The 24,476-nt window shown below is 36.6% G+C and overlaps 1 protein-coding gene across 4 annotated transcripts in view; it reads right to left on the minus strand.

The window, feature by feature from the left end:
• The window catches only part of atrn (attractin), a 75,557-nt gene that overhangs the window by 24,736 nt on the left and 26,345 nt on the right, over positions 1–24,476 (minus strand). For 2 of the 4 annotated variants that reach the window (XM_053501663.1, XM_053501665.1), the window contains exons 11-25: positions 22,601–22,685; positions 21,051–21,256; positions 20,251–20,372; positions 19,857–19,995; positions 19,414–19,616; positions 19,018–19,234; positions 17,301–17,486; positions 16,419–16,667; positions 16,168–16,305; positions 15,981–16,074; positions 15,279–15,331; positions 14,553–14,647; positions 12,016–12,094; positions 11,733–11,890; positions 3,617–3,678 (exon numbers count right to left, since the gene is read on the minus strand). In XM_053501663.1, the coding sequence (XP_053357638.1) occupies positions 3,617–3,678; positions 11,733–11,890; positions 12,016–12,094; positions 14,553–14,647; positions 15,279–15,331; positions 15,981–16,074; positions 16,168–16,305; positions 16,419–16,667; positions 17,301–17,486; positions 19,018–19,234; positions 19,414–19,616; positions 19,857–19,995; positions 20,251–20,372; positions 21,051–21,256; positions 22,601–22,685 (2,086 nt within the window). Of the gene's footprint in view, positions 1–3,612; positions 3,679–11,732; positions 11,891–12,015; positions 12,095–14,552; positions 14,648–15,278; positions 15,332–15,980; positions 16,075–16,167; positions 16,306–16,418; positions 16,668–17,300; positions 17,487–19,017; positions 19,235–19,413; positions 19,617–19,856; positions 19,996–20,250; positions 20,373–21,050; positions 21,257–22,600; positions 22,686–24,476 lie in introns of those variants that run through there. The other 2 variants (XM_053501664.1, XM_053501666.1) reach the window with 2 other exon arrangements.

The raw sequence follows: 24,476 nt of genomic DNA on the forward strand, positions 1-24,476 counted from the left end.
CAAAGGGTGGGATTAGAAGGGAAAAAGTAAAAGTGTGTACAAACAACAAAGCACAATGCATGCGGGTGAATGGCCAAAATGTGGTTTTAAATAAGCCTTTTAGTGAATGTAAAATGTTCGTGTGAACCCACAGCGCAATATGACAGATTTATAAGAGATTTCTTTTTCCCAGAAATACAACAAACACAAATTCATACGTGTTAAATAAGCGCTGTCTTTGCGGCGCTGTGCGAAATGCACGCCTTATCTCAGTCATAATATACAAATATGTTTTCGCTGTGTAGTGGACCTCGTGCGCACAACCTCTCGCGGGCAAGCCTTCCTCTGAATACACCGTTTTAAGGGGGGTGGGGATAAGAAACACCGCACCGCAGAAGTAGACTAATGATTATGAATGTGTCGGGGAAAACAGCAAGGAATCTGACTGGCCATTTTAATAATTCATTGATAAGTTGATGTCTTTTCGTTTCAACTATGAGTGGATGCACTGTAGTAATCCACGTTTTATACAAATTACATAAGCTGATTTTTTTTCCAATTAGTTTATATAAAAGCAGACATTTTGCTTTCTGTAAGTATATATTTTTCACGTCTGTGAGGCAAGTATACACGGAGTTTCGGTTTATTTTCTGACGCGCTCAAGTATAAAGAGACTAATAGAGTATAGCGCTGTATCCCTGTTTGCTTTCATTATTTTACCACATTATAACATTTTCTCGTCATTTTGCGGCACAATGTCTTATAAAGGCTATGTAGCTTATATAGCTTTATTATATAGTTTTTGCCCATTAATCTGACAACACCTGTGACTCACTCACTTTTTCTGATACACATAGCCAGAGTTTTCTGGCTACACGAGTGCTACACATAATAAAATAGAAAGGCTCACAATTCAAAATAAAAATTTAATTGTTAAAATTTACTTTGCTTAAATTCGATGGAACTAAGAAACGCCTATATTTAAGTTCTGAATTTGTACTGTAATTTTATTACTGTGATGATAAATTTGTTTAATGTTTCACTTGTATTTTATAAGGTTTTTGCCGGTGGTGGTACAGCGCAATGGGGATGCTGGGATGTGAAAATGTAATTTGTTAAAATGTTTTTAATATTTATTAAACAACATTATAATGATCATAACAGCCTACTGCATTTAATTCTTATAATAACGCAAAAACACATCGAAATCTGCTGACGCAGTAGCACGTCATAACGTTTTAATTTTTATGGTCATTTATTTTTGTTTATTTCAGTTAATAAATCTACTACAAATTTAGGGAACACAAAATATAAGATGACAAAAAAACATACATGCGTAGCTTTTCAAATTACACATGATAAAATCTGAAGGGTCACTGTGTTAACATTTACTTTGCTTAAATTCGATCCTAATAAGATTTGATTTAATTTAAATTCTACATTTGTACTGTAATTTTAATACTGTGATTATGAGTTCGTTTAACTACAATGTTTCACTTGATTTTATCCGCTACCACGTGCAGCTCTAATGGAGTGCGGCTCATTAATCCTGGAGAGAATGAACTGATGCCCGAGGCGTCAGTCTGTAGTTATATAGCGCCACTCGGCGGTAGAAGCCAGCAAACGCACAAACCCAAATGTCGCCACCGTGAGGCGTGGCGGTAAAACAAGAATACCGCATGAATAACATCGGTACATGTACAGTATATATGTATTTATTGTCGAGCATGATATTTTGTTGACATGTTTTACAGCACAATATTTTCACAATTATACTTTGCAAAGTGTTTATTACCATAGAGTATATACCCTACACAGCTGCTGCGCCTTCTTTACATTAAGCAATCTTGCCTCTGTTCATATGGACCCATACCCTTGTTTCCCATATTGTTATTTATTGTAAATAGACCACTTGTGCACTTCTGGTTAGATGTTAACTGCATTTCACTGGCTTTGTACATGCACTTCGCACAATAACAATAAAGTTAAATCTAATTAAATCTAAAATAAAAAAAAATGAGAAGAGGTCTTTGAATAACACTATGAAAATCCGTCAGACATTGCATTCAGGGTGGGCATGCCCCTTTTCCTGATTCATATGTTACAACTGTCAGTCAACAACAATTGGCTTATTAAAATAGAGGCTTCTCAGTATTACACGGATAGTTCTATCCCCATACTAAAGTAATAAAATTAGTATTTAAATGAGACCTGTCAATACTGGCGCAAAAGGCAAAACTGGATCAAAATAAATTTTGGCAATGTCCCTTAACTAGTGTCAAAAAAGAGACACCTAAAATAGACCTAATTTGGCAGTGGAAAATAAATATTAATTAATATAAATCCACTAGATTTGTTGCAAAGTAACACTAGAAGAAATCATTGATATTTGAGCACCTGCTTTAAGCATTCTTGTTATATAAATACTGGTCCCTAGATATCCATTTTATTTCATCAACTGGAAAACATTAAACAGACAAATTCATGCTGACATGAGCAATCAACAATACATGAAATGTACATATTAAATTGTAATGACCTTTACACTTTAATGATGCAAGCATTCCCAAATGTGTTCTTGTGCTAAAGTTTTATTAAAAGGTTTAATAATTGAATATATGTTTTTATATATAGGATGTTACTGACATTTCTATAAATTTCTCAAAATAACTTATGTATTCCTCCTCATGTGCAAGCATGTGTATTCGCAAAATATAAAAGCTACAGACAGTTGAACTACATAAATATTCCCACACATGCCCCCACACACAAGGGCTAAGAGATTGCAAACTCAGTGTAATTCATCATAGGGCCAAGACTGACAGAGCCAATGATGGAGAATCATGGTCAACCAAAGTGTGGGTGCGTAGCATATAGTATACATTAACCCTAATCCAAGTACTTTCTTTGTTGCTGAAGGGGCTATAAGACAAACATGTTGCAGAGTGTGTTTATGAGTACTATGCTCTTTTTCTAACCCTTGATAAGCAACATATTTCTAAAGTGGGAAATTATACACAGATGCACAAGACAAATACGTTACCAGTCAAAATTTTGGACTTTCTAACTCCATGGTCTTTCCTGAATTTTATTCCTTTCTACATTACAAGGCAACGCTGAAGGCATCCAAAATATGCAATAATCTCTATTAAACAATTATTGAGATTTGTCTGATACGCATGCTCTTTAAAGCCTTCCTAACGGCTCTTATCTGGGGTGCTGGTAGTTGGTGATTTCTAAAGGTGGTAAAACTAAATGTCTAATCTAATCTAATTTAAAAGTTTTCTGCACCAAAGCTAAGTTTTGGTCTTTGCTTTCCTGGGAAGGTCTTTATCAGAGCCGGCTTCAGCATAGGACTTGACGGGTTTTGAAAATGCACTGGACAATATGGTTCTTGCAAGAACTATTCCAGATCATCTGACCTTCATGTCTTAAAATAACAACTGACCGTTGTTGTTACTTAATTACCTAATCCCATGCGTGTTACTTCTTATTATTGAAATCTCTAGTATTGTTCTAGAATGTAAAAATAAATCCAAACTTGTGTCCAAACTTTGACTAGATAGATAGATAGATAGATAGATAGATAGATAGATAGATAGAGAGAGAGACTGATAAGTGATTACATTGATTTTACCTGAAAAATGTGACAAAGAACTGTACCAGATCCATAAAGTTACTGTGCTGTGAAAAAGCAATCTGAAAGGAGAGAAGAGATAAGTACATGTTAAAACCTGGGGAAAATGATATCAGCGCTCATTTTGTGAACAATCTAACATTAACACTGGGCCAACATTGCCATCTGCTGACAATATTCACCACCCTCCTGTTCTCTGACCAGTTACTTTTATAATCACTTTAGAGCTGTTACCATGTACTAATAATTTTTCCTCAAAGTGAAATTTTCTATTCTAGGTTGAATGGACGTGGGAGTGTTGAGAAATGCTTATTAAATTCTATAAATAACAATTATGGATTTCTACTCTACATGCCAGAGAGTTTTACAAGTAATAAACCGCAAACCCAAGTCAAGTCTTAAGTCTTTACCTTAGGCTTAAGGCAAACCTTAAGTTATTAAACTCCAGTATTTAAATCAAGTCCTAAGTCAATAGAAGCTTCATAAGGAAAATATAGAAAATTTACCTGTAAAGGAACAATAAAGAACATTATTGTTCATAGTAATGAAAATGCACCAGATCAACTAAGTTTTATATTACTTACTTAAATAGAAGGGTTTTCCCTAAGTTTAAAGCATCTCAGGGTAAGAAATTGCTCGTAAGTGGCAAAAAATTTCAATAGAAACACAATTTTGTTCTTACACTCAGTAGTGGGATCAAGAGCAATTCATGGACATTCCTAAAACAGTAAAATCACTCCCATATCCAGAGCTCCGGAGGTGTCCTAACTAGTTAGTAGTAGCCAGAAAATGGCGTTCAGGCAGAGATGCAGGTTACTGTAGTGAAGATGCAGCTTTAAACGAGTGACCGAGCCAACAAATGTCAGAAATAATAAATCAAACTTTGCTCTTACAGTACTGCAGCATGACATAAGTGTGGCAAACTGACAGATGGTATTAATGCATTCACAAATTGCCATCCACTTAATTTTTATCTTTAGAGGTAAGTTTAGGGCAAACTTTTTGCTTTGATTAATTCTGTAAATTTTACTAGCATACTCCGCAAGCAAAAAACGCTCTCATCCTCTCTCCAGTTAGCACAGACCTACTCTGCACTGGGAAAAAAAAAAAAAAAAAAAGAGGAGAAAAAGAGTAGGAAGAGTAGGAAAAAAAAGAGTAGCTTCCTAAAGAACTTTTATGCCCTACCATGAGCTACGAATATTTTCAGTTCTAAATTAACTTTGAGCGCAATTCCTATGAGTGATTCTGGGACGATTAGTTCATCTGGGCCCTTATCTTGGCTGAAAGAAGAAGGACAGAAATGAAACACCATGTCGTCTTCTGCTGTTGCATCCACCTCAAGGTTTGATATATATATAATATATGTGTTCTAAGATGCTTTTTGGCTCATCCAACTTCTTTCAAAGTGTGTCAAGTCTACAGAGTATAAGTACATTGTGCAAAAGATTTTTGCTTTGTTCTAGAGACTGAAAAAAAAGTGTTAAAATCACACATGATCAGTATTTACAGAAATACTCATTCCAGCCAATCGCACATAAAATGACGCTAGTCCATATCTGGATGATTATATGCACTGCACTGCTTGTGCCGATTAAATAAACTGCATGAGTAAATACCCAGGAGTTTAGTTACTCAATATATATTCAGTATAATGAATAAGAAGATACACTGTGCCCATACACAAATAAAATAAACTGTCTTTCTGTAACTTTCACACACATACACACACACTTGCATACACACACCATATTAAATTGACCACTGAAAGACTTTATGTTCTTAAATTATTAATTGACAAGTCGTCTGAATTCTGTGCCATTCGATTTCGAGTCACAAACTTACCCAATTCACTCCCTATATGTAATATATAGCTTACTAATAAATCAATCAATTATAAGATCTGCTTATACATAATCATACAACCCCTGAGCAGACATGATGAAATCACCACACTTGGAATGTCCACCTAGATTTTATACCACAGCAAATAAACAGATTATAGATATGACACAAAATTTTGAATTGATAATTGTTCATTCTGGCCTTAAGTAACATTCCTCAAAGTAATTAAATTCAATTATATTATTTAACACCATTTTTCCCCTAGATCAAGTAAAGGGGAAAAAACATAAATAAAAATCACAATTAGTAATTCTAATTCTGGTTAGGAGTAATGAGAAAATGGCGTTCAGGCAAAGACGTGCGCGGAGGTGAGATGATGTTTTTTTTTTTTTTTAAAGTCCATTAAGAAACATTTTGTATGCTGTTTCCGCAGGTGACTGCTACTTTTTTTTTTCCCCAGTGACAGCTAAAATGCAGCTTTGAAACATTAATAATTTAGTTTTGGCACAAATAATAAATAAAACTTTCCTCTAACAGCACAGCAGATTAGGCAAATATTCATAAATTTTCCCATCAAACAGCATAAAATAAACAAAAAACATGGATTCATGGATTTGTGGGCCTGATCCATGGCAAACTGACAGGTGGTATTGATGCATTCAGTAATTGCTGTCCACTCACTTTTTATCTTTAGAGGTAAGAGTAAGGCAGAATTTTGCTTTAATTATTTCTTTACTTTTTACTTCTTCCCCCGCAAGCAAATAAACGGAATAACGAATAACGCGGAATAAATGCGCTGCTTTTCTGTGGCAAAACATGGTATAATCATGAAAAATGACCTTGTAACCAAACCTGTTTTTATCAATGGAATGAGAAAAGTGTCCAAAATTTCAGTGTATACCTGTGTACTAACTGTTGAGGTAATGCATGCCATCTCCCTGGGCCTTTTCATGACAAGCAACCCCGTATTATATATGAGCGAGAAAATCACATTGTTTTCTTTAGGCAGTTATCTTCATATAATTCATTAGAGCGGCCCCAGACAAAGTTTCAGCGTCGTCTCCCTCTCCAATGCAGATTAATGTTTCATCACTGAAAATAACTTTCATCCAATCATCCACGCTCCACGATTGCTTCTCTTTAGCCCACCGTATTCTTCTTTTCTTCTATTTAGTTTCAGTGCTGATTTTATTTGGTTTTATGTATGTGAAACACATTTAATTCAGTCGAGTTCTGTCACAAACACTGTCTTCTGTTTCTATCCATTTGTTTTGTCATGCATTTTTTATTTTCATGGCTTATTACTTTTAGTTTTCTGTCCTGACAATCTGACATCTTCCTTGGTCTACCTGTTTTTACTTTTATTCCCAAGAACTTTTCAAAATTCTTTCTACTTGCACTAGTGTTTATGGTGCAAACTGTAGTAAGAAAGTAGGCCATTAACTCCCTTACGGGTCACTGCTATTTTTTTAGCAATTTCTGACTAAAGAAATGTAGCCACTATTACGCATTTCTTTGTTTCAGGTCACAGACGCCTTTTTAAAAAAAGGGTTTTCTCTAACTGTGAAAAAACTGCTAAACTACAGATGAAAGTTGGTAATCAAAAACATTTTAAAAATATTTTATTTCAATTATTTAAAATATACTAATACGCTTATACTAAATACTGTATTAATGTAACTGTAATAATGTGTCTAATTAAAATAATGGTGTTATAATTAATGTTGTAATAACAAATATTGCTAGAGTAATGAGGAACCTTGCAAAAAATAAAACTTTAACAAAATAAAAGTGAACAAAATATAAATAAAGAGCTGTCCTGAACATATAGAGTAATAAAACAATACATGGTGCCCCCTTTGTTGGTAACTCACTGTATGCCAACTTATCTGAATGTGAATGAAAAGACTGTCAACCAAGCCATGTTTAGTTTTAACATTTTTGGTATGGGTGGTTTTCATACTTGGTTGAATTTTTGTGGAATATATTTTATACAGCCAGAGTGTTCAACTATTTGAACAAAACAAAAAAAAACTTGAATTTTATAGCTGTGATTTGTATTTTAGCTACAAAATAAAAGGAGAACATCCACCAAGTGTGCCGATTCCATTGTTTTTGCCAGGGGTTACAGAATCATTTCAATCAGTTCAAATCCATGTTGTGGGATTTTGTACTCTGAACCAGTTAACTCACTACTACATCAAAGACAAATCCACTTAAAGTCCCTTCACTTAATTTAAGATGGCCTGGATTTTCTGAATGTGCAGACATATGCAAGCAGAATTCAGGTAAACGAAGACAGAACTTATAACATTAGTGGACTGTGGCAAAACTCCACTTTCCGCTCTTAAACATAAGCAATGTAAAGGATGCACTCTATATAGTTGCTAATACCTGGACCCCGACACTGGTCTATCTCATCAGAGACAATGGACTGGGTAATGAGGGGAAACTGAATTCACAGACTAATTATTCCTCGCTCAATGAGGGGTGTAGGAAAGCGACTCACTGAATAATGGGTCATTATGTTTATTACAATATACAATCATTACTTACTGCCTTCATAAAATACTACACAGGAAAATTAAATGTGCGGGCCAAAAACTACATTTACTAGGGATGCACCGAAATTTCGGCCGCCGAAAATTTTCGGCCGAAATAGCATTATCGGTTTCGGCCGAAACGTAAGAAAGCGCCGAAAATAAAAGCCGAAATTGTCGCCACGCCTCTCCCATCCTCCCGTCTCGTTCGCGCTGTCATTACGCATCAAACACGGAGTATGTCGGCGGTTTGGAAGCACTTCAAAGTTTCAGATGAGGACAGCAAAGTTGCAATATACAACATTTTTTTAATACAAAAAATATATATATATTTTAAACATGTTTTTTAATGAAGCCATTTTCGGTTTCGGTATCGGTTTTCGGCCAAGTGCATCCAAAAATTTCGGTTTCGTTTTCGGCCCAGAATTTTCATTTCGGTGCATCCCTAACATTTACTTTTTTAAATGTTTAAAAATGCAGCATATGTCACTTGCATGTTAAGGGATTTTTACTGTAAACACACAGTATTTAAGTATTTCTTTAGCTGACTAATCTGATTGGGAAAGCTGCCACCCAGACCAAGATTAAATGTTGATGACTACGGTGACAGACTAAATAATTACAAGTGAGTAAATAAAACATGTTTAACAGCTATGAAACAGGGCACCAATACAAAGATCTGTACATAAGTAAGCCAGACAAATGGAATCATTTGAGGAAAGTCAACTTTTGCCAGATCAAGAGGAAAGATTAAGGACTGAAAAGCTTATCACATTTCTTTGCACCTTTACACATTTTAATATTCGGAATTGCAATAAAGCCAGAATACTGTGTCTCTAACCCTAAGGCTATCAACTGCCTGTTTCCATATTTGGCTCCCGCTAAAATAAAATAATAAAGTCTCCCACTGACTCAGCCGCTACTGTAGTCATACAACATACGGTATAAAAAAAGAAAACATATAAAGGGTTCTTACCATCTCTCACTCACTCACACACTCACACACAGACACACACCTGCTGGCCAAAAAGGACAGACGGCACTGAGGCTTTGACCACATGCAAAGAAAGGCACAGAAGGAAACAGAAGGCTGGAATCTTCCTACTGCAGACTGAGATGAAAACATTATTCAACTTTCTCAACTCTCTTTCTGTGCCATCTCCTTCATCTGACTCTCATTCTCCCTCTTTTCACTATTTCTATCGTCCTCTTTCTCATCCTCCTTCTCTCAAAACAAACAAACTACACACAAAAAAAAACATGACACAAAGGAAACCCGTGTTGTAAATTAACATTGCATTTGACTTCAGTTTCCAAAGACCATTTTCAACAATTATTTTCTAAGGCCTCATTCAGAAGAACATTTTCTCCTATTTCCTTCCATATGTGTTCCTTCTATTCACAAAAGCTCTTTTGTCTTTCCTAAGCTCACCTCCTTACTTACTCTTCAGATTCTCATGATCTCGCTTATCCGCACGCACTCTTTTGAAAAGTAATATCCAAAATTTAGACAATGGGGGGAAAATGAGAATTACATGTACTCATTATGGTCTAGTCGCCATCGATAACCTACAAAGCAAGGATGCGCCCTTCTTTTGGAGGACACTCAACCCATATACTTGTTTTTTCAGCCCCAGCATGCTTGATTCTAAACTGAGGAGAAGAGGAGAAGAAAAGGAGGAGGGAAAGGATAGCATAGACAAATCACTTACAGACCGAAAAGCCAGGCCTTCTAGGGAAGAAGGGGGAAGAATTAAGTAGAAAGTGTAAGACAGTTTTATCAGGGGTGGTTATAATAGGGGACTGGGGAGAGCATAATGATTTAGAAATGTAATCTTACACATACACCTACCGCGCACATCTAACTACTACCGTCAATGAACACCTTGCAGACATTGGCGTTAATGGCAATTAAACCTGATTAAATTATGCTTGGGCCTCATTTACAGTATCTCACAAAAGTGAGTACACCCCTCACATTTTTGTAAATATTTTATTATATCTTTTTAAGAGACAACTTATAGCCTAGGCCATCTTTGTGTAGAGCAATAATTCTTTCTTTCAGATCCTCAGAGAATTCTTTGCCATGAGGTGCCATGTTAAACGTCTAGTGACCAGTATGAGAGTGTGAGAGCGATATTTAACACCAAATTTAACACACCTGCTCCCCAAGGACACCTGAGACCTTGGAACACTAACGAGTGACATGACAACGAGAAGGGAAAAGGGCTAATTGGGCACAATTTGAACATTTTCATTTAGGGGTGTACTCACTTTTGTTGCCAGCAGTTCAGACATTAATGGCTGTGTGTTGAATTATTTTGAGGGGACATCAACTTTACACCATTATACAAGCTGTACACTGATTACTTTACATTTTATCATAGTTTCATATTTTTAGCGTTGTCCCTTGAAAAGATATAATAAAATATTAACAAAATGTGAGGGGTGTACTCACTTTTGTGAGATACTGTATCAAAGTGCGTGTATAACAAGCAGCCTGGTGGTTATCTCGTGCATATGCACAATTATATGCAATGGCATTGATAAATCCCACAAATTCCAAACTTCCATGTGCTTTTGTATACAGCAACAAACCCTCTTAAACCAGCTTTTTCTTCTTTGTCTTTCGGCTGTTCCCTTTCAGGGGTCGCCACAGCGAATCATTTGCCTCCATCTAACCCTATCCTCTGCATCCTCTTCTCTCACACCAACTAACTTCACCCTACTAACCCTCTAAAACCAGCATATATGGTAAATACCTTCCCTTTAAAAACAACAGTTGCCTGCTAATGATGCTGCTCATTTCAAACAACATGGAACATGCCAAAAAAGTCTAGGAAGGCAATCTTTACTGACACTGAAATAAAGATACCGTTTATAAAAAGAATGAAGTTGACAAAAAAGAATTGGCACTTTAATAAGTAGGTCTTTATCTACTTAGACAATAATAATAATAATAAAAATAATTATTATTATTATTTCTTTGTGCTGTATCTTTTCGTGGTACACCATGGACTTTATGTTCCCCATGCATTATTTTATGCCATCTGGAAAAAAATTCTATAATTTAAATAAAGTATGAAAAATGTTCAAAGTCATTTGACTAAAAAAGTGCTAATGTATGGAGACTTTTGGGACACCCTGTATATACACCGATCAGCGAACTTTAAATACATTAGAATTAAATATTAATGTTAATTTAACATCTACATTATGACCAATATTGTGTAGGTTCCATTAGGGGAGCTCTGAACCCTTGGGGCATATTAATGACTTAATAAATAAAATATATAAATAAAACAATTCTACCCCCTCTTATGTAAAGGCATGTTGGTTTACTTTTCTTTTGTGTTTATTTTTTTACTTTCGCAGTTATTTTGTGCAGAATTGAAGCAGGGATGAGAATCTTACTGAAAGCATGGCTGAGTCATTTAATGTATATTGTTTCATACCTTCTACATCATGAGTACATGTGTAACTTTGTTTTTTTTTCCCCAAAGGCCACCAGACATTTATATCCTCAGCTGTACCACCCACTGTTATGCCATGCTACTCTCTTAATGCCTTGTACCCCTCTTAATGCCTCTCCTCTAACTTCAGTGTTTTTTTTAAGAAACTATGGTTTGTGCAGATGTAGGTGTCACTTAGGACCCATAAATGTTCAGAAATAACCCCAGTATATATACACACCTAAATGACCCCTGTACCCAGTGTTACTCACTAATGCATACCTGTATTTTGATTGGCCAGGTGAAGTTGCTGACGTAAACGAAGAAAGTGATATTAACATTGCTCCGAAAATCAAATTTTTCATTGGAGAAGCTGTCCTTGAACTCTTTTATATTGCTGTAGGAGACGATGTGAATTTCTTCTCCAGACTGAGTACCAGCTAAGGGAAAGTTAAAAAAAAAAAAAAAGATGTTAGAGAAGAGGCAAAAGAAAAACACAATTAAAAGGCCTCATATACATAAACATATAAAAGAGCTTATCATGCTCAATTTGAGAATTTTATACCTGCAAAGCTGGTTGCCCAGGTGATGTTGAGGTTAAAGTTCTTCGAGGCATTAATGATCATGTCCAGATCTCGATTTTGCTACAGAAATACAAATAGTAATTAATAGTTTAAATAAGTAAATATAACAACAAAAATAGCTAGAGCTTTTCTTAGCACTTTCACAAATGCAAACATTTTAAATTTAAACTATATAAGGTTAAACTGCCTTTTCTAAAACCAAAGTCTTCTAAATTCATTGTTATTACAGTAATGTTTAAACTACAACTGGGATTACAGGCCACTGCAGTGAGTGGAGGTTAATTATAGGTGCTTCTCAGAATGCGTGCTGCATTATTATACACACACTATTATAACATCAAACAAGCTTAGATATGAAGCCTGCAAAAAAAAGTCTCATTACGAAAATGAATCCCTGTGTTTATTTGGAACGCAACACTGGCATGTTTACAGGTGGAACTACATGAAAATAGCTGTCTAGACGATTTATAGCATGAGATAGAGCACAATTTTTAAAATTCAGGACAAGAGCTAGGCAGGTTAATTGCAGTAGAATTGTGAGTTTGACCAGCAAAATTGCTTTATAAACAATCACAAGAAAATGTGACACAGCTGCACTGTATATTACACTCTGTATACGGAGAACATCTGTAAACTTGCATAGTTGTGTAGTCATCTATTTAACCAATCATGTGGCACCAGTACAATGCAAAACCTTATGCAGATAGGTCAAGAACTTCCATGTGGTCAATGATGGTTTTGTGCATGCTCAGATGCATTTCTGCTCAACACCAATGTTAAGAAGAGTTATTTCAGTTACTAAATCCTTCCTGGTTTATCATAAAAAGTGTTTGCACCCACAGACCTGTCACTCACTCAATGTTTTTTTCTCCTTACCATTCTGCAGAAACTCTAGAGCAGGAATCAGATACCTTTTTGACATGACGTGCCGATAATGTTCAAGTTATAATGTTCTAGTTAATTAGTGTGCCATATCAATGTTTATTTTAATTACAACACCAGACATCACAAGAACATCTTCCGACAAGATTTTATTCCATCCACATAGGACAAATGCTTAACAAGAACATTTTTATCATAATCAGGATACTGTAATGGTCATTTTAAGGCATTAATCCAAACGACTGCAAATTGTTATCAATAAAAAAAATAAAGTTTTACAACCCACTTCTTGTCCTTGAGTTCTGAATAATGTTTTGGATAGCAAACTGCTTAAGTTAATAAGTAGCAATAACCTCATTAAGATCTGAATTTGACATATTTGCAAGAAGAATATCTTGGTGTATTATGCGGTAGAGTCTCATGATAAGGTGGCCGACTTTTTCCTTAATTAATTTGACAGCTCCCCTCTGTTTCCCGACCATGGCGGGGGCACCATCTGTTGTCACTGCAAAAATCTTTCTGATGTCAATTCTTTTCGCCTCAAGATGTTCCATAAATACCCTGACTATGTCCTCACCTTTGTTGTGATAAACATTGGCTTTAAGCATTTGCGGTATCATTCGAGTCCATGTCTTTTACTGCAGTTATTTTCTGCCATTTTTTCCTGTGCTACCAAGATATATACATTCATACATACATACACACGCACGTACATGCATACAGATGTATAATATAAAATATCATCAGTAAATGGCTTTCTGCAATATCTTGTTTCAGTCACACAGTTTATTAGTGAACTAATAAAAATTTTAAGAGTATTGGCTTCCCACACTGGACATGGTATATTGGATAGACTTTGCCTTCTCTGCCTGGTCTTTTAAATGATTTCTTGTGCCTTGGCTCAAAATGGTGCCTAACACCCAACTTTGGCCAACAACATTTTTAAAACTTCAAGTACACACCACTCTGTCTTTTTTTTTTTTTTTTTTTTTAAACACACTCTTTTTTTTGTCTGTGAGGGCTAAAATGCCTAAACCTTTACTTAAGCTGTCTCAGCCAGCAGGGTTGCCATTATTCACCAAACCTGAACAGATTCACTGTGATTTTTCTGTGGTAGGTGGTACCGTCTATCAAACTAAATTACCATGGACAGGCTGCACAACAGCCAATGATTGATTTGGCTTACTGCTAAGATGGCACTTGAACCTTTCTTTCAAAATAAATATGGTGGCAGTATGCCTAAGGTTGCCGACCCCTGCTTTAGAGACTGCTGTGTTTGAAAAGTCCAGGAGCTCAGCCGCAGGCATCAACAAGCATCCCACGATTAACGTCACAGGAATCATGCTTATTCCTTATTCTGATGTTTCTGTAAACATTACCTGAAGCTCAGCGCCTGTATCTCCATGTTTTATCATCGTGCTGCTGCCAAATTATTGGATAAATGGAATAATCCCACTGTGTACACTAAGTGTGTGCAAGCTAGCAGTAAGCTTAATATGCATTATATGGGTGAACAGATGTTAATGGTTTACAAACAACCCCATTTTATTTATATCTCTTTGTACCTGGCTGGATAAAATATGGCACAGGCAGGCATAAAATATGTATATAACTTGAGAGTGGGTTTGCAGCTCACCTCGTCTGGTGTGGCTACAAAATTAATGGCGGTGTAGTAGCGGTCATCCTCCTGAGTCAGGCTGAAGGTGAACTGGTAGTCTATTAGCAAAGTGTCTGTGTGCAAGAGGCAGAGTGGTTAGGCATGTCTATTTCTTCAAAGTCAGCTTAATTGATGCAATTTAATATATAAGTTGTATAATACTTCACTACAAATTAACCTATATTTACATATTACACATTTACCATTTAGACTGAATCAGATCATCATTAAAAAAAATTGAGGTTTTCTAGTGAGCTTCTGATACTTTTAATCAGGCCTGTCTGAACACACACTCATCTCAGCCTCTACAGCCTCAACCTAGCTCAGTCCCAGCCCTCCTAGCCCCCAGGAGTCAGGGTAATGTGTGTTCTAGTTAAGCTTTGTAAGTGCTTAAGTAGTTGATGGATGTGTGTGCTGTTTAGAGACAAAATTAGTGGCTTCTCCTTCCTTACAGGAGCAGAGGAGGTGATGATTTATCCATGTTCTACTTCTCAACATTGGGATTAACCAGACTGGATGCAAACTTCCTGAGCAACCCCAGTGCCCTCCTTTGCACTACTTTGACCCAAAAAGCACCCACTCCAAGAGAAGTAAGAGGCAGAGATGGGTAATTTAGGAAATAGGTAAACTACTTAAGCTCTTTGTAAAGAGCCGTCAAATCTCAATCAGCCGTGTTTGTAATTGCTTCTGCTTTAGAACACTCACAATAGCAGGTTCCTTTTAGAGGGTTGCCCTGGTAACGATTCTCCACTTCACACCTGAGGGATAAATAAAGAGACAGGGAAGGGGGGGGGGGGGATAAAACAGGTAAAAAGTACATAATGTGAATATGTATATAATAACATAAAGAAATAACATGTTAAATAATATAGCACAGTAGGCTCACAAGTTTTGTACAAGTCAAATTAAACTGGTGTTAGTTCAATTAAAACAAAGAGCGCAGGTACACTTGAGAGTTATGCAAATGAAACGGTGGTTATTATTCTGGAGTTACCTTGATTGTTCCCTAAGAGTTGCTTGACTCTGCACTAGTAACAGCACTCTTAAAAATTTGCCTGCATGTGGAAGTGGAGCTAATCACTGGGATAAGTCAGTCGCACTGCTACAATGAAACAGTGACAAAAATATTAATGAACACGTAATGTCGAAGTATGGAAGCCACCTCAAGTGCACCTGGTTTATGTTCCCCATCCAGGAATAAAGACTGCCTTCAAACTCTGCTAATGTTTCTCAGATAAAAGAGCCAGGAGGTGAAGGCCATGGTTCTCAATACGCCTGTACTGTATTTAGTTAAAGGGAATAATTAAGCTGTATGACTTTTTAAAGTTTTTTAACAGCTTGTGTGTGTGTGTGTGTGTGTGTGTGTGTGTGTGTGTGTGATAGATAGATAGAGAATGTGTTACTCACTGATGGCAGCGGTCTCCTTTAATGCCCTTGGTGGTGCAGAAACACTTGCCATTGTTTGAATTACACATGCTGGCATGACCATTACACTTACAGGCTGTAAAACACACATACAATGACACGGTTTGCAGTCTGTTGTACCTACAACATCAATTGAGCCTTAAGTGCTACATTCCCTCAAATCACTTACGCTGACAGCTGCCCCCGTTGGTGGGGTCACCATAATAACCGGATATGCAGTTCTCACAGTGCTTGCCAGTGGTGAGATCTTCACATCTCTCACAAATACTCTCATTGACGCATGCACTGTGGCCATTACACTGGCATGCTTTAGGGAGAGAGGGAGAGGCGGTGTGAGAACGGACGCAATCGCAAAATATGTTAGAAAAACAAAGAAAGAAAAATGTTCGGAGAAAAGTGTGCGAGTACTATTATTTTTACCTGGACACTGGATAAAGGACCAGTTGTACTTGGTCTCATGTGGACACCAGCTCACATTCAACAGAGCTTGAGGGGCTGGTACGAGGGAAGGTCTCGACGATGAAGGGGCATGAAGGAGGGTTTGGATTGGTCCACGGTATGATCCCTCCATACACTGGCCCCGCCCTGTATTACTGGGGTCAGTGCACCATCCACAACCAGGCTGATCCAGACACTGTGAACATGTCCTATACCCAGAGCAATTTTCCGCTGTGGACACGAACACAATATTAAACACATATTGCACATAAATATATTTTTTATTATAGAACTATTGCCAACTCTGTGCTTCATGCTATAACCCTAAAAAGATGGGAAAAACTATATTATATTTAATATGATTCTGCTTCTCTTTTTTTGTAGAATAATGTTGTCCAAACCTAAAACTCATGCATGATTACACACATTAGGTAAGTATATTTGAGTCTGAAAATTTACTAGTAGCATGGTTATTGATGTGGCAGTACACATGCATACTGTGGAGACCTAACGCAATGTGGTCACCTTCACTTATACTCTTAAATTTACGCTCTTATGATTTTATTTTTTTTTCTCCTTTTTTAAATTTTTTTAACTGAACATCTGGGAAGTCTAAAAAAAAATAAATAAATAATGATGTCTAAATGCAGGTTTATTAGTCTATAAATAAATGTAAATATAAAAAATATTTGTGTGCGCACTGGAAATATATTAGTAAAGCGCCATTTAAACATGAACAAGAAAACATTGTAATTCCTGCAACATTTATTTGACACTGAAGTGACTCCATATTTATATGGTATGAATTCAGCTCTGTAGCTTAATAAACAAATCTCTAGTAAGAAAAGGGATATAAATACATACGTGGGCAGCTGTTCATGGTGTACCATTCCATGCATTGACCAAAGGGAAAGGAAGCAACGTAAGCGTTGGAGTCGACACACTGCCTCATATTACTACACCACATGCACTCTGCACCTCCGCTCGTACACTCACTACAGGAGGAGCGCAGAGCACAGGGAGTTCGACACTGCTTCACACTGTGGTTCGCTGGATCACAAATAGAAAGAAAAAGACAGATAAAACATTAATGATTCCATGATGATTTCCAGTACCCAGTTTTTAGGACGATGAAACGCAAGATAAAAAATAAGACAAGATGGAAAAATTCTACTCAAGGATTATTAGATTATTTTGCTGTAACAGCAATTCTTAAAATTTTATTACTTTTACACCATAGCAACCGATTATTACAATCTTTAACAATTTTACACTTACTGTTTTGGAACATCTGTAAGACAAGTTATTTATTCTTAACATTTATTTATTGCTATCCCTATAGACTTTTACATAAAAGTGTCAAAAACACTTAAAAGTTTTATATTAATAAGTGGATGTTTTTCGTTAAATAGTCTCTGTGAACAAGTGTGTGCATCTAATTTACAGCTGGAACTACAAACTGAGCAGCTCTGTTACAGAAAATTAATTAAGACCTTCCGTGTGTTCAACAATACTGACATAAATGGAAATAAATTATTAATAAAACCTAATAGAGATGGAGGGAAATCAGTTTAGTTGCAGATTGTGATTTTGTGTGGCAGGCAGTGTTGGGTGTAACAGGTACTTGGATCACTTTTTTGATGTAATGAGTAATCTAACGTGTTAGGTCCGCCATTTAAGTACTCAGTTATTTAGTTATATTTTCAAAAATGTAATCCGTTATTCAGACAATTTATGTAATCCGTGAGCCAGACAGTAGTGATTCCAAATCCGTTAGTGTGTGTGTGTGTGTGTGTGTGTGTGTGTGTGTGTGTGTGTGTGTGTGTGTGTGAGAGAGAGAGAGAGAGAGAGAGAGAGTGTGAAAGTCGTCCTACAACCCCCGCCCCCCTCTGTTATTCCTGCTGTTATACCCCATCTCACCTTTGCGGTTAGACGTGCGGAAAGGTGGAAACCTAATCACAGCGCCAAAACCTGCAGTGAATCATGATGAACTATACCTACAGCCACTGCGCGAATCCGCGTAGGTAAGATAGGGGTGTTAGTAGTTAACAGATTATGGGCCAAACTTAGCTGAGTGATGATGGTAGAATAATTATAAGAGTCTTAACTATGGAAAAGTACTATAACTAGTTACTTTTATCAGAAAGTAATGCTGTAAATGTAACTGATTACTTTTTAATTACAGTAATTTTGTAACGTTATTAGTTACTTTAAAAAGTAACATCCCCCAACACTGGTGGCAGGTCATGTATCATCACACTGAATGCAATTCGAGTTTTTAATTTGTGTATGTTTGCCTTGAAGGTAATAAAATGGTTGCAGTTCCTCTATAATCTTGCAGGTGGTGCTCTCTAAACTATTTTGCCAAGTTGGTTTATGATTGTTTTTTTTTTTTTTTAGATTTTTCTTTTTACAGATTGTGATATTTATAACATTACAATACTTAAAGAATCACAGTACAAATTAAATCAGCACCTAGGTATCATAATAACATCGATTGAGTCGTCTCTGGTGATTCCAATCCTTTCAGCTTAATATCCACAAATCAGCAAAATATGGTTACTGGATCATGTGTGTTTACCTGATCTTTCACACAGGCTGCCGTTGAAGGAGTTGATGCAGGGTGCTGCCTTCAGGCCGCTGGAACTGGGCTCGGCCAAGTAGCCACAAAAGCCAGCATCGCTGGGTTCTCCGGGTAACCACTGCAGCGTAGTGTTAGTAAACGGTGACATGTCCTCCCAGCACCAGTACGACACATTTACTTTCCTTAGACCAACCCATGGAGTTACTAGTTTAGACTGCACAAGCACGCACGCGCACAAACATACACACACACACACACACACACACAGCAGTGACAAATAATTGATTATTTCTTTAAAGCATATGTCAAACACCACCAGTTAATACAAATACAAAACCATGAGTAAATAGAAAAGGTCAAGATAATAAGCCATCAGGGGAAGGAACTGCCTACTTGATTTAGAGCCTCACTCACGTGTGCACTTCTGCTCTGCAGCTCTTTGAGGACAAATTGCACCTTTTTCTGGGTGGTTAGTGAGGCAAGCACAGCGCTGTGACTGCGGCAGGCCAGCTTGGCATTGTCATACGAATCCTTAGCCGTGATGAGCTTCATACACGAGTTACCCACCAGGTGCCAGCTTTCCCCACAGATATTCTCTATAGGACAAGAAACACAGCACAGTTTCATCACTCACAAATAAGTAACGTTATGAATTGCTTAATTAGTACTCTTTTTATTCGCCATGGTTTCACTATTTTGTCTCCAAATTTCAAAACTTGATTAAGCACCTTTTCAGATCACTCATGCTCTCTATCGCTAAAATAAAATGCCCTTGGATTACATTTTGAAGCAAGGATGAACAAATATCATGCAATAACGTGTAATACAGTCAGTACCAGGCAAAGAGATGCATTCCTGGTTCCTGGCTTCCCACTGGCAGTTTGGGTCAGTAGCACAGCTCTTACAGCTGGTCTTTTTATTACACATATAGGAGTGGATACCTTTAGGACACGATTCATATTCTGTTATTGAGCCCTGTAGTGAGAGAAAGAACAAGCAATCACTTTAAAACACTGATGCAAAATTAGATTTTGATTACATTATTTTTCATTCTTCTATTAAAATTCACATCTTTCACTCATTTATCACTTTCGACCCCATATCCTTATATACGATTTATATAAATCTACGTTCCTGCATGCCTGTGACTTCAATTACAAAGATTAACACCATTTCTGTCCACCATGCTCAGATCCATCCCTCACTGCAAACATTAATGTCCAGTCTCACCGATGAAGCAGTGCAGTTAATGTGGACGGCCACACAGCGTTCAGAGCACCACTGACAACCATTGCTGTTAACTGTGCAGCTGTAGCAGTCAGTGTACTGGTCACACTTATCACTGCTAACATCTGAAACACATGCCCACACAAACACACAGTTGTTTTTTTTTGTTTTTTGTTTTTAAATGCGTTGTAGCTAGTGGTGTAATAATCAGATAATTTAGACTCATGCATCAATTTTAAAGACAAGGACTAAAGTAAAACAAAGCAACAATTATAAATTATTATTCTTATTGATTACAACTGATTATGCATTTATTATCAGCAAAAAAGAAAAACAAGGGGAGTAAAATATAATTCATATATTTATATGTTAATAGAGTAGTAAGGAGTAATTAGCTCACAACTCCAGCACATCAAATAAAGCAAATTAACAGTGATTGTACCCTGAAATATGAATGAACTCACAAAATAGAAAATCAAAGAACACTCAAACATATACTTGCGACTATTATAATCATAATTGCATAGGAATAAAAATTCTATGCAATAGAACCATACTGCCTCATAAATATGGGGGAAAAGAAAAGATTAAATTTGTTTCATGATTCATTTGTGTGGCAATAATTAATGTATCGCCAAATTGACTCCCAAAATATATATTTTTAATTTATTTATGTTTGCATTTGAGAGGGGAAAATGTTGCAGTTACTCTATGATCCTGCAGCTTATGCATAGGCATATAAAATTAGGATATCAATAAAATTGTGACCAGCGCACCAACGGCAAAAGTGTAGTGCTACTTACACACTCGTGGAGGGCACATCTCTTGGTCTTGGAGTTTACCCGTCTCCCAGGGATGGCACGTATTGGTGGTGGAATTCCACAAACACCACACACCTGGCAGAGCCGTCACACATTCGGTTTCAGTGTAAGCAGAACAGCTTGCAGGAGTAAACCTCAACATGTCGCTCAGCATCAGGCTGTTAAAACCTCCGTACACATACATCACTCTGAGAGAGAAAACAGAGAGGGAGAAGAGAGAATGTTATGTTAGTGAGCAGTCAGAAAATAAAGAAGAAGACAGGATAACCTGATACAAAAGTTAAGAGTGTAGGATAAGAACAGAGATAAAAAGATTAGGGAGGAATTCAGGAAATTGATCGTTAATGACGAGCTGAATGAGTTCTACCTTTATAGATAAATCAGTGAGATTATGTGAAAGAGATGTGTCACAAGCACAGGAGCAATTATATATAATATTGATCATGGAAAGCTTATATTAGTGGTGTGTGTGTGTGTATGTATATATATATATATATATATATATATATATATATATATATATATATATACACACACAGAGTGTACAGAGACAAGAGAAAATAAACAAGCCTTGTAGGTTACTACTGACTACATGCAGTTGTTCATCTTCACATTAATGTGCCTGTTGGTTTGCATTTAGCTGTTTGAAGTAAGGTGGACATGCAGCTCAAGTCACACTTTGTGATGAATTTCCCATGAATGAAGTTGTAAAACTTGAAAAAAATTTACTGACCCGATATGAAGCAGGCAATCCAAACATGGCTCAGACATACTAAGATAACGTTCTACCTTGATGGTATCCAAGCACTAGGTAAGTATCTGAGATAAGTGCGTTAGTTCAGCACGGGATTATATAGATAAATAAGGGGAAGATTTTACTTTTATAACTATCTGTGTCTTGTCATCCTGCATAATGAAAAGTCCTGGTTTGACATGAAAGCTCCAAGCATTTTAGACCCTTCATTTTTATTGCCTGCGTGCTACCATTGCCTGTGACTGGAGTGTGGGTCACTTCGCTGAGGCTCATTGCGGTAGTATTTTGGCAGACACATTATTATCTTACAGTATGATATAAATGAGGGTGATGATTCTGGCTAGTGATCTGATAATCCTACCCACTGTTACACACTGAAGGACGCATGATACACTGGACGCCCACCACAACGGGCACCCAAACACCTGCCACTGGGCACTGGCAGAATGCCAAACTGAATTTCTGTTTTATATTTATGGATTAGGGATATATAAAAATTATTTTAAAAACTCTGTCTTTAAAGCACATTAGTGCAGGAATTTGCCCCAATAGGATTACTTGACATATATGCATAAAAAAAATCCCAAAGAGAATCAAGGCTACATCCTGAAATATAAACGGATGTGTACATGTACTAACAGGTAGCTCTTCCTTAGCATGGTATAACATTTCTGCACAGGAGGTGAGCTATCGTTAGACCACAATCTGAACTATAGAAAAACCATTGAGAGTTATTTGATTATGTGATCATTAAAACATTTAAAGAGATTTGGTTTACCCATTTGCGTAGACAGCGGAATGTCCAAAGCGGTTGACATCATGGTGAAGTTCAGGTTTGGGCAGCACAGTCCACTCATCACATGCTGGAATAAACAGAGCATAACATAAAACAACAAGCAGCCATTATCAACCCCTTAAGCCTACATATTGTATATCTTTGCACAAATCATGTTTTAAAAAATGTATACAGAAGGTTGCCTGTATGAGATGTTGCCTCTTTCCTACTGAATTTCCATTTTTGAAAGTAGAGTACAAGTGTAATATTTATATTTATGTACACTCACTTAGAGGAAACCCACCAAGCACGGAAAGAACTCCATGCACACAGATCTGTGGCGGGAATCAAACCCGGAACCTAGAGGTGCGAGGCGACAGTGGTAACCACTACGCCACCGTGCCATTTAAGTTAAATACAATTTTAAGATTTTTTTTTGACAAATGTATTACTAATAAAAAAAATAAAAAAAACTGAAACAACCTAAATGAACTTGTGCGTTGTTCTTAAACTTTGCTTTGGGTCACCAATTTCCACTTCACAGATCAACACGACTAAATACTTGCCAACACTGAAAGAAGGCTCAGGGAGGTAGAAATCCCAGTGGATAACCAGAAAACTACTCAAGGGACAGTAAACCCATTAGAAAAAAGGAATGAATGTATCTTCTACCTGTTTATTTTTTATTGTTAGCATGCCACAATAACCCTTACACCCTTAAACCCTAACACAGAGAGAAAATCCTAATTTGTACAGTGTTTGGATCATACTCTCTCTCTCTGTACTGTTGCCCAGCCTTAGAAATCACTTCAAGGCCTACTTGGAAACATCCACTTGTTGTGTATCTTAAGTATCTAGGGAAGACCTGTTAGACATGATGCATTCACAGACAATTTCCTGAGGAGATGCCATGATATATTCAGGAACATCATGTATACAACTGATAAGCTGGGCGTATAACTGTGTTACAACTAGATATGTTCAATGCATCATAGTCATTTCTTATTGGCTGAACATACAATAGCGGGGTGGAATCTAGAGCCACACCTAACACATTTATTTATTTATTTTATTATTATTTTTTTTATATGGATTAATCTTTTGAACTATTCTTTTTTTCCTCCTGCCCCAAGATAGTCAATTAGTTTAATGATTATTTTTTTCTATTAATCTTGTGATAATTTTCTGGTTGGATAATTAATCCTTAAATTAACTTAAGCCAATAAATAATATCTATATCACACTACCAAAAAATATTTTTCACACATACAATATAAATAAGATTAATAAGTTTAGAGGCCATGTGGGGTGTTTATGAATAAAAAAAAATTTGCCTCTTCATAAAGCCACCCCCCCCCCAAAAAAAAATTAAATAAAAATCAGTGACATTTTATCAAATAAATTTTTTAAAAGTAAGCGCACATATTCTATTCCAATTCATAAGTCTAGACGCACATATTATATTACCACCCGCCAATGGAAAGTGGAGCTGAAAGACTAGCCGTTAGCATCTGCTCCGGATACACCCAAATGGTCTCAAGCTGAGAGAACCGGCATTGACATGTGTGTGCTCCGAGTATGTACAGTATGTGTTTCTGTTTGTGTACGTGTGTGTGTGTGTGTGTGCACGCACCACAGTGAGCCACAGCAACATTTTATTAGGTGTTTTTATTAAAGAATTCCCACACATTGGATATTTGGGGATAAAGTCTTACATACCATCATGCGGCAACAACACTGGGCACGGAAGAAAATCATGCAACGCATGGACGCACCTAACGTGATTTGACGTATTTATGTAATCGATGTAATCGATTACACCGAAGCTCTAAATAAATCCAACTTAATTTATGTAGAGACAGAAGGAAATAAATCAAAA

This window comes from Clarias gariepinus, chromosome 8 (assembly GCF_024256425.1).
Source record: "Clarias gariepinus isolate MV-2021 ecotype Netherlands chromosome 8, CGAR_prim_01v2, whole genome shotgun sequence".
NCBI lineage: Eukaryota > Metazoa > Chordata > Actinopteri > Siluriformes > Clariidae > Clarias > Clarias gariepinus.